At 38.9% G+C, this 11569-nt stretch overlaps 1 protein-coding gene across 1 annotated transcript; it reads right to left on the reverse strand.

Annotated features, from left to right (window-relative positions):
* Window positions 1-1437: 1437 nt before the first annotated feature.
* LOC107658998 (myelin transcription factor 1) lies at window positions 1438-6387 on the reverse strand. The gene is made up of 5 exons (XM_016447761.1): window positions 6355-6387; window positions 6065-6196; window positions 5890-5958; window positions 1947-2039; window positions 1438-1527 (listed from the first exon to the last, which is right to left on the reverse strand). The coding sequence occupies exons 1-5, from the start codon at window positions 6385-6387 to the stop codon at window positions 1438-1440; spliced, it is 417 nt and encodes a 138-aa protein (XP_016303247.1).
* Window positions 6388-11569: the final 5182 nt, after the last annotated feature.

Consider the following 11569-nt stretch of genomic DNA (forward strand, 5'->3'; position numbering starts at 1 on the left):
CTCAGTGTGCCTGTCATGAAATAAACACAACAGAGCACATTGAGCTGATGTAGAGTTGCGGCGTGCAGAAAGGAATTCTGGGATGCAAGGATGTGTGACACTGGAGACTGTGGCATTTTCCTGCCCTGGAGGGTCAGACATGCTGTAACACGATTCTGCTGTTCTCCCTTAATGCTAGACCTGTACCACTGGAACCACCTGTTTCTTTCTCTTCTGTCCTTTCTTTTGCATTCTCCTTTCTCATCTGTCTCTCTCCATCACCACCTTTTGTGCTGGAGATCACCAAAGATGCATAAAAGACACTGAAAGGCAAGAGAATTAATTGGTTCTTGTTCTCTTTTTGAATCTGAGCTCATCTGTTTGTCTCGCTTTTTTTTCCTCAGGTCTCCCTCCTCACCGCAGTCATGCGATTTATTGTCCATTTATAGTCATCTGCTGCAATATAAGATCGGACATGTGACACACATTAAGTTGTTAGCTGTAATTTATTTGCCACAGAGTCAGTGAGTTTGTTATTTAATCATTTTGAACACTGAAGTAGCCATAACTCACTCTATTCTAACTCACTCCAGTTAGTGCCTTTAAAGAAGAGGTAGAGACATGATTTCACTCATGTTATTTTATACACACTTTCTGCTTTAGGTTTAAATATTAACACATCTTCTAAAGATATATGATCACTACATAACAATATATCTCATTCAAGACTTTGATAGCATGTTAAAGGAATAGTTCACCCAAAAATGAAAATATCCTGAAAATTCTCACTCTCAGGCCATTCAAGATATAGATGAGTTTGTTTCTTCATCTGAACAGATTTGGAGAAATGTAGCATTCCATCACTTGTTCACCAATGGCTGATTCACTGGATCCTCTGCAGTGAATGGGTGCCGTCCGAATGAGAGTCCAAATAGCTAATAAAGACATCCTAATAATCCACAAGTAACCCACACCCCTCCAGTCCATCAGTTAACGTGAAGCAAAAAGCTGCATATTTGTAAGAAACAAACCCATCGCTAAGACGCAATGTTTTTAACTTTAAACTGTCACCTCTCACCAAAATATGAGTTCATAATCCATAATAACATGATAATAAAATCCATTCACATATTTGTTTAGAACCGTATTCTCTTGTAAATGGTGCTTGATCTGCGCATATTTCTCTCCTGATTCAGACAAGACAACTTTTCACTGGAGAAAGCAATATTATGGACAGATTTAGCCAGAAGCAATGTTTTGAAGTTAAAACCCGCAGCTTTTCACTTCACAAGATGTTAAAGATGATGGACTGGATTACTTGTGGATCATTGTGATGTTTTTATCAGCTGTTTGGACTCTGATTCTAAAGGCACACATTCACTGCATAGGATCCATTGGTGAGCAAGTAATTTAATGCTACATTTCTTTAATTATTTCATTATTTACTAGTAAACCCAGTTACAGTCTCATCAGAAGGTGCTTGATGGATTCATTTTCAGAACCTGGATCCAGACCCAAATCATGAAGCACTACTTTCTTCTGAAAGTCCTGGAAATGAAAACAGAGATGCATTAATGTCTACAATGATTTTTGAAGATATATCGTAAGTGAACTTCCTATAAGCTCGAAGATTTCAAGCGGACATGCCTTGTGGTTTGTCCACTTCCACGGACCATTTTCTCCTTTAGTCAATGTGTTGCAATAGTGTTTCGTTTTAAAACTTGGAATTTGAAGTTATGAAAATATCATGAGGATTTTTTGGTGTCTGTAGATGTTATCTGTACCTGTCCATTGCTGCAAGTCAGGCAGGTATGGTATTGGTTAGTATACTTTGCATTAGATACATTCGACATCTGGTCACATTCAGTCATACTGCTTTTGGGCCTCACATCTGTACCTGGGAACAATAGTAGGGTTTCTACATATGTGTGTTGGTGTATCAGCATGTGTGTCCAGTCAAACCGCACCCTAAATTCTCGTAGTCTGTCTAGTTTTGCATGGATGGCCTTGCGTTGGACCGCCAGCTTGGCCACATGGCTTTTCCACTGCTTGTCTTTCTCCTTTCACAGACACAAATACAAACACACAGCATGTTCATAGTTCTCAACAGGGTTTTGATTATTAAGCAATGCTGAAAACAAGAGTGTAATGGTGGGCCTATTGAAAGAGGAACATGCAGCTTTGTAATGACATTAGGCTGTTGTTATGAAACCATTAATTTCATAACATTAAGGGAGCTGTATTTTTGTAGCATTTTCTTTTTATACCCTGCTGTCCACTTATAATGTTAGTCAAGGATTGTTGTACCAATTTTAGCCTTATGTAACCATTTTCCATCATCTTTGTCCCAGGGAAATAAACTACATGTTTGTTCTACTGCACTGTTAAGATCATATTCAAAACCTCAGTTATGATTGTTTTACCTCTTAACATTAATTGGGGTGTTCCATGTTGCTAATTACTGATTAGTCATTAATGTTAACCAGACTGGTTATATGATAATATGAACATGGTTATAATGTCAATATCATGATGGTTTCTTAATAATCACAGAAAAACTGCCACAAAGACATGATATATTTTCCTCTAAACCAGATTACAACTATTTGTTCAATTCTTAGCCAATGTTCATATGTATGAATGCTTCTGAAAACAATTTTATGCCTAATTCTGATTTCAAGGTTAGAATTATGGCCAGTGACAGAAAAAAACAAAAAAACAGAACCCAGATGTTTTCTGCTATATCTTATGTTTTGTACTACATCTAAACAACGACAGAACATGACATTATGACAAATGACAATTATTTTGCATAATTTATTTGAAGATATATATTGCATTAACTATATATATATATATATATATATATATATATATTGCAAAAAATATATATAATGCAAAAAATCTTTGTTATTATGTGGAATATTTTTTTAACAGAATCATCAAATTAGGTAATAGGTATTTATGCAAATCTGTAGATTTTATTTTATTTATTTATTTTTTGAGATGCAAGGTTGCATAATAGACCTCAAAGAATAAACTTGGTTTGATCTTCATCAGAAATTACACAGCTATTTATTTCAAAATCATCTGATGTTATTTTTTACCCCTTATTACTTAGAAACAAGCCTGTGTGTCTAAAGGCCGATCTGGTGAGGCAGACCCTGATGTAGGGCTGAAGGAATGAGGCTTGGCTTGACCTTTGACCTCTACAGGCTCAGTCAGATATTCTGTGGGTGCTACTTCCTGTCTCTAAAGTGATAATCACAGCTATAGGCCAGGCAGTAAACGTAGCTGTACTCAACATATGGAAGACGTTGAAACACATTGCCTTCTATTCATACTAATAAGAGAAAAAACAGACCTTAACACCTTTTCCCTCAGAGGATTGAAACAGTCACAGACTGTTCTCTCCCAAAAACACACACTCACAAACACACAGAGGGTGGGGTTATCTGATGAGATCTGTGGTTTGGGGGGTGTAGGTTATGAATGATAACAGGATCGAATAGTACGCACATGGGAAAGAAGAGTAAGCACTTCTCCCTGACCCTCCTGTACATTAATCAGAGGACGGACGCGCTGCAAACCTGGAAACCCGCCGGGAGACTTCGAGCAGCTGGAGAGGAAGGAAGTGAGAGTGGTGGACTGTCTGTTTGTAGCCTTTAGGAATTAAAAAGGCAGAGCTTAAGGCTATTTGACTGACTTGACAAAGAAAGGAAGAGCAATTACACTTTTTTGAACTTGATCCCATTGGGGTTTCTTCTTAAGCGAGCCCTGAGTTAGGCGTTGCAGGAATTCCTCAAGCTGTTGAATTTATGACAGCAGCCAAGTGGACAACAACAACATGGCTGTCCTTCAGTGACCTCACACTTGGCTGTTAGTCTTGGACTTCACTGGCAGCAGACCATGTGCAGCTGGGGGTTTATCAACTTACACAAACACACTCCCTGAGTGTCCTGCTAACAGCTAAACGGTAGCATGTGCTGAACCATTGCATCTTGCATCTGAAGTCTTAGTTCTGTCAGGATCACTATTGTCAAGGATGATTTAATAATTAGCATACAGTTTGGATTGGCTTTATTGTTTGCATATGGCACACAAAATTGGAAACACTTCAGCATAAAAGTCATCATCTGATTTGTTGAATTCTAAAAGATTTCCAAGAGATGGATGTGTCACATTTTTTAACGTTCTACCTGGAAACTAAGATACTGTGACACCAAACCCCCACATGGAAGCAGAAACTGTGGCAACTGTTATCAGGATCAACTAAACGCTGGATTTTCAAAAGTATGTGAAATATGTAAAGTTCGCGGCATATACATCCAGAGTTTTACACACTGGTGTGTTATTGTGGGGACATTTCCACGCCCCTAAACATGACACGGCACAAAACGAAATGTGATTGGTTGCTTTACCTGTCAGTCATATGGCCTCTTGGGTGGTCCTTAGCCATTCCAAGTGGCCATGATTCTCAGACTTCTGCCGTCAGTCAGAAGGTCTGGCTATGTGAAACTATACTGAATAGACCTTATATAAGAATGTCATGATAGGCATGGAATGCCTATAGGTAGATGAGGATCATCTAAGAGTCAGCTGATTCAAGCTCGACTAATGTAACCTGCCAGAACTAACGGTACACTTGATTTTCATGCCCAGAGACTGCCCACAGTTCGTTTACTCATTTTTAAACACAGATTTCTTGTAAAACGCGTACATGTGTGAAAAATTGCAAGCTTGGGTTGCATAGTTTATCAACATTTTAAAGGGTAAGACTGATCATGTGTTTTCACAGATATTAACATTGTAAATCTTTTATAAAGTTTTTGTTAAGTTTTCAGTTTTGAAAAACTGAATGTACATTTAAATACTTTAATGCTAAACAAATTAGTTAACGCTGCTGCGCCAGTGTTTCTAATACAACGACCAAAGGGAATGATGGAATATTTGACATCTTTCTCTCTTCTGATCAACACAATCAATCTCTTGTTATTCCTCTTTTTAAGAGGAAATGCTGTTCATTAAAATCCTATCGTAGATTTTTTTTCTTTCTTTTGCTATTTGGGCAAATGTGAACACAAAAATTCTATTTGTTGTACTTTCTGTACATAAATGTAAAGGTTTAACCAACCATGATGGCTTAAGCTTCTGAGAACCCCAGAAACAGACATTTATTAATTTAGCATAAGAGTTCATTCAAAGGTACTTACATCATAAGCAATATTTGCAGTATATAAATGCAAGTATAAGCTTTGTTTATGGTTTTTGTAACTTCAATTTGAGATTAGCTAAATGTGAGTTACTTAGTAGCATGAAAAGCAGATGCTGACAAGCTGAGCTGTATATTCCCCTTTGTGTTTCTGCCCGAAATAATCAGTATTAGTTTTGGATGGACACAAATTGGACATTTTCCACAGATTTGTCCCAGTGTTTTCTGTTCAAATGTTCTTGGAATCTGGTGCCAAGTTATTTTGCACACAGACTGTATTTTTGTTGAATCATCTATTTACCACACTCCTAAATACTAGATAAAACCATGCATTCTCTATGATATTTTCTGACATGTCAGTCAGATGGTTGATGGCCATAAAAAACCTGAATAAAGTGGAATAGACTACCAAAGTTCTATTTTTTTAATATTTTTAAGCAGAAATTCTTGCATTAGTATGTTTACCTGCGTAACCTGGCCATGCAATACAGAGGTCACTGCATGAGCAGCCAAAGTTAGGAACAATGCAGACGTAATGCAATCAAGCACAATTAGCCTGACAATGTAAGTCTGATGAAGCAGGTCTGTCGTCCCTGGACAGACTCAAGCTGTGGGTGGTGGAGACAGATATAATTAGTGTTATCACTGCAGACCGCAGCGATAGCCCTGCGGTGACTTTTTGATGTTAGTCAACATACCTTCTGCTGCTCCTCTATCTCATGTTGCTTTTCTCGTTCCAGCTGCTCGCGCTCCTGTCGATGCCGGATCTAGCGGAACAGAGAAAACAGCTGAGATGTGCAATGAAAGTCAGTATGCATTAATAAACACAGACTTCTGGAGGTTTACGAGATGGAAAGTAGTAAACAAGTTTACCCTTTCTTCTTGCTTTTCCTGACATTCGCTCTCCAGACATGTGCTCTCCTCCAGACTCTCATCCTGCTTCCCAAGACTGTTTAGGAAAGTGTAATCTTCCTCTTTACAAAGATCTCGCATGCACTGTAAATCGTAAGACAATGCACATGATGAGATCATAATTTAGCCTTTTTTAATGTTTCCAACTAAGTTTAGCAGTTTTGCTGAAGGTTTTAAATGAATCTGTCAATTATATCCTCATAGACAAAACATGCATGAAAAAATTGCAATAGAAACATAAAACCTTAGATGGGGATTTGAGAAAACCTCTTTGCATGAGCCATCCTAAAAATAAATAAGCAGAAAAGTTACATTTTTCACAGTCAAACTGACTTTAAGTTCATTTTGTATCATGTGCACTCTAAAAAAGTTAGATGGTTCTAAAGCTAGAACCATCAGCCCATTTTCATGGCATCTTAAACACAATTACTGCACAAATGTCAGCAGGAATGCTAGTTTATCTCCTTCTGTCTCCTGCTGTAGTATAACTGCATAATTTTGTGAAATTCAATTGGATGAGAATATCTCTGCTAGCTCACCTGGACTGAAAAGCTTCCAGTTTCTTTGCGCTCTCCTTTCGTTTGCTCTCTGCGCTGGTAAACCTCATGCAAATGGTAATATACTCTGACGGCATACAAAAGACATCATAGTTATTTCTACACAGGGCTGCTAAAACAACCACACTGGTGCTAATAAAACCCACTGTCCCTTCACTTTTGATTAATTGAATTGTCCCATGTCAATATGTTTCCTTCACACTTCTGAACGCAGTTTTGTTCCATACTGATTGACAATCGGCTTCTCTGTCTCATGCCATAATGAAGAAACCATAAGACTGATCGAAGGTCAGTGTGAATGCACAGTGCAATCAACCTGCAGAAATACACAGAGGTCAGAGTTGTTTTTGGTGATGTCATTGGATCTTCTGGAATGCATATAGGGTTCAAAAGCTGTATTTGATGGAGATGTGTTTGACATAAAGTGGGTGGTGTGACACCACAGACAGGCACTTTAGCAGAAACCAGAGACGCGAGCAGCAAACCGAACCAGGAATGTATATGATAAATGTGTCTGTTGTGGAGAGGTGTATAGGTTGCATATTTTAGCCAGAGGAAAGGTATTTGGATTGTTTTACTACTTTGAACCACCATAGCCTTCAGAGGGGCTGTGGTTTAGGTGTGAAGGTCAAGGCTTGAAACCATCACTTTGACATCACTTTGAACTTTTAAAACCTGAAACATGAGTTTATTCATTTAAACACTCTAAAAAAGTACTTGGATACTTGTACTTCAGTGCAATGTTATTTGTTGACTTTCACTGTGTGAACGAAAACAGTTAAAACATTCTTCAAAATATCTTATTTTGTGTTCTGCCAAAGACTGACAAGTTGCAGATTATTTTAATGCTGCCCCACATTAATAAACATGACAATAACATAAAATCAAAGTTTTAAGGTTGTAAAATTATATAACAAATTAAATTTTAGCTCATTATTAAGCAATCAATTTAGTTCAAATTTTGTTCTCACCTTTAGAATTTAAACTATAAACATGTAGATACAGTTTTGAAAAAGACAAAAATTATTGACACTTCCTGATTTTGCAATATCCACAATTAACATGATGAACTACACATTAAATTACTACACACTACATATTAAACATCCACTAAAAACCATCAGAACACCAGCTAATTAAAAGCCATTATTGTTTGAGCTCAGATGCGCCTTGCTTTTTTATCTAATGCACTAACATTCCCGCATTTTTAAAAAGTAAGCCTTGTCCAAATGGTCAAATAAGGTCACTGTATCTGATAATCACAATTACTCTCACAATATTGACTCTGATATGGACATGTAAACAAACACTAGTATTTGTTAGCCTCATTTGCTTGTCCTTTCACCTCATTTAACTCTTTTTCAGCAGTGATTTTTCAAGATCACTCTGTCTCAGGCTTTGCTCTTAAGAACACACCGCAAGAGGATTATATGCTAATTAACCATTGCCCAGAGCTATTTTCTTCCTGTGGGCTCTGGCAAATGAATGTATTTATAGCTCACTGAAGGTTGTTTAGTCCTATGCGCCTTCCCATGGTTCCTTGGGTTCTGAAGAGACCATCAATGTTTGATTAGAAACACACACAGATCATCTCATGATTCGGGGCTGGGAAAGGTTCTTGGGTTCTTTTCCGGTAATCTGTGATTGAAATGTTTAACATACAAAGAGCGACATTTCACCCTACAGATGACAATATTCACGTAGATTCCCAAAAGGACGTAATCAGCAGGAAGATTAAAAAAACCTTTATTCAGACAAATCTCACACAGACTGCCCTTGCAGCGAAAAGAGGAGAATGTTGTAGGCCAGATAAACAGCGCTCCTTCAAGTATCAGCACGAGAAAGACATTTCGAGAAACATTGCCATTATGGGAAAAGTCTCTCTTTCAAAAAAAAAAATACAAACAATGGGTTATAGGTACAGCCAAAACAAACTACTTCACTAAACAATGACCATCAAGCAAATGAGTTTTTCTCCTTTACTAAAATAGGGATTTCTCTTGCAATTTTCTCTATTTTTTGACATACCGGAGATAACTTTCATGTCTGAATATTATCCTTATATCTTAGTCCTTAAATAGAGTTTGGTGTGTTTTGGCACAGTTTTATTTCAGCATAAAAGAGTCCTTGTCCTTGGGTTTCAGCAATGGCCATTGGTCCATTATAAGGTCAGTTGTAGTGGTTTAAAGCAGCAAGAATCCTACACAGTATGCATGACACCAGCAGGGCTTTTCAACAGTGAATGTCATCCAAGAAGTCAAAATCATTTAGGGATCCTCATGTTCCAGTGTAATAATGTGTGTTAGAGGAAAGGCAATGCATTTGGACAATTGTGTGGGCCAATTCCCAACAGCATCCTTGGAAAACGGAGTTCCTGTGTTCAGCTTTTATCCTGTTTGTCCGCAGAGGGCCATACTGAAGCGGGACGTAATCAGAGATTGAAAAAGGTGTGTTGTATCCTTGGTGGTCTGCAGTTCTGTTTCGAATCTGAGCCGACACCCTGTTTCTCTGTTTCACAACCTCACATCCAATACAAGCACAGAATATCAGGTCACGAACAGAGTCGTCAGCCACAAAAAAAGTGAAAACTTTTGCTTGTTTAAAAGTGCCTTTATCCAGCAACCCATGAAACATTAAAAAGCAATAAAGCAATTTTTTATACTGATCTTTTTATAGCCACAATATAATACGATTTCATGCTAATAAAGCTTTATGTTCAGACCTTGGAGGACGAAGTCTTGGCACTTCACTTGATGTAGTAATGGGTTTGGACCCCATCCTGGCTTATCCTGCAAGTTTTATATGCCGGTACAAAAGTAAATATGATATGTAGGTGGTATAATTTGGATTCTTGTGGACACTTGGACGGCTTGTCCAATCAAAGGTGACCTGGGTCATGCGTCACAAAGATAAGCCTGAACAAAAGCTGAGCCACAGCTGCCTGGCCTTTTAAAATGCTCTTAAAATGACCGCAAATGCTGCCTATATGCTCGGATATGCTTTGCTGACAAACGTGTTGTCTTGGGTACATCATATTTAATGTGAAGTGTGACACATTTTGTGTAAGTCATTGCGTATCGCAAATCTTACTGAAATCTCTTCACCTTAGTGTCTCATGACTAGCGACTGAGCAAGTCTCTTTATATAAACGTAAAGCGGGAAAACACAGCAGGCCTTTTTTTAGCCACAGAGCACCAGCGAAATGCTTATCTCCTAAGATGAGTCTGACAAGAGCGAAACCCTCTTAAGGGGGAGATTACGTGTTCAAATCCCAGCTCTGCACGTATGCACATCGTCTTAAGGCAGCTTTGCCTCTGTGTAAGGCTACAGTGTCATTAGCGACGGCCCATTTTGTTTACATGCTGCTCTTATGCGTGCTGGCTTCGCTCTTTAAGGTGGTCAAGTTGCTACTGATCATGGCAGGTGATCGAAAAGAGACTAAAAGTGCAGTAAGCTTATTTCTGGTGGTTTCTGGTAGACTGGGTGGGGCTTCAGAAAAGGGCATGGCTAGTGGGAGGAGTCTTTGCTCCTCCATTTGCTGAGGAGCTTCTTCAGGGCTACTGAGCTACACAATGGTGAGCAATAATTTCATCATTGGACGCTTCAAAGTTAATACTTGGTTGCTGTCGTTCCCACTTTATTGCAGCTATTTTGGAATGCACTAAAGGCAATTTCTAAAATGATGTTAAACACTTTCAGAAGGCCATCTAGAATCAACATACTGCCCAGATTGTGGAACACTAAACCGTCACTTTTTGGTCCATATGTTCTGCTAGGATTGACTCTCTGCACAAGTCTCTGCATCTATAAACCACTAATAGGAGTGCTTAGAAAAATATATATTTCTTAGGTATTTCATGCAGTTTTGATACACATATACTGTATGTTTACACATTTCCATACAAAATACGACAACATCCCAACTGTGATTCGTTTTCCCAGACATGAAGAGGATATACGGGCAGCCTGTCTCAGTAGAAAAACTGGTTTTCACGGACAATACTGAAGTTAATATGATATTGAGTGATCTGTGTTTTCCATTGCAACTGTTCCCAAGGTCCAGGTCTAATGGAGTGACGTGTCCTCTGACTCTGATACGTGAGCAAGGCACAATTCAGCATGCAATGCTCCTGTAGCTAATGCCGAGTTCACACTGCATGATTTTAGCCCGATTTGTCACTCGCCGACAGGTTTTGCGAAATCGCCGACAAATGCCCGAAATCGGAGGCAGATCGGTTGTCGTTCACGCGAGTGACAATCACGCAGTGTGAATTATCAAAGAGGCGATCTGAGGGAATCGCCAACGCGTCGCCGACACCCGTGAAATATTTGGCATGCTAAATATCTGGAGCTATCGGCGATTCACAAACACGCTGTGTGAAATTAGATCTGATTGAAAAACACCGGCGATTACCTACAGCCAATGAGAGACCAAGATACAGGGCAGCGGGAAGTTCGGGGTGGAGTTAAATGAAACGTAGTTTGCGGACCAGTGTTGCCAAACATCGCCAGTTGTTTTTTATGTCAGCAGGTTGAAGCGACCCCAATAATGTGATATTTAGGCCCTGGAATGTGAATTATACCAGGAGAATCCCGCCAAAAAAATATGTATTTTACCCCCCAACGCGATTTTTACTGGGGGACCCCCTCGAAAGGAATTGAGCTATTTTCAGGCTAGTTTTGAGTAGAAATTGGGCGGTTTTGTAGCTAAAACCTGGCAACCCTGCACCACACAGAGCTATCGGTGATTCTTCCTATTGTAAAGTCATGCAGTGTGTAACCTCCTGTCGTCGTTCCATCGTGCAGTGTGAACACAGCAACAACTGAATGCTACCCCAGATTTGAAAATCGTGCAGTGTGAACTCGGCATTAGCGGCATTGCATGTTATCTTAAGTCTTTTTTTTTTTT

This window comes from Sinocyclocheilus anshuiensis, unplaced genomic scaffold, assembly GCF_001515605.1.
Source record: "Sinocyclocheilus anshuiensis isolate Anshui unplaced genomic scaffold, SAMN03320099.WGS_v1.1 scaffold283, whole genome shotgun sequence".
Classification (NCBI taxonomy): Eukaryota; Metazoa; Chordata; class Actinopteri; order Cypriniformes; family Cyprinidae; genus Sinocyclocheilus; species Sinocyclocheilus anshuiensis.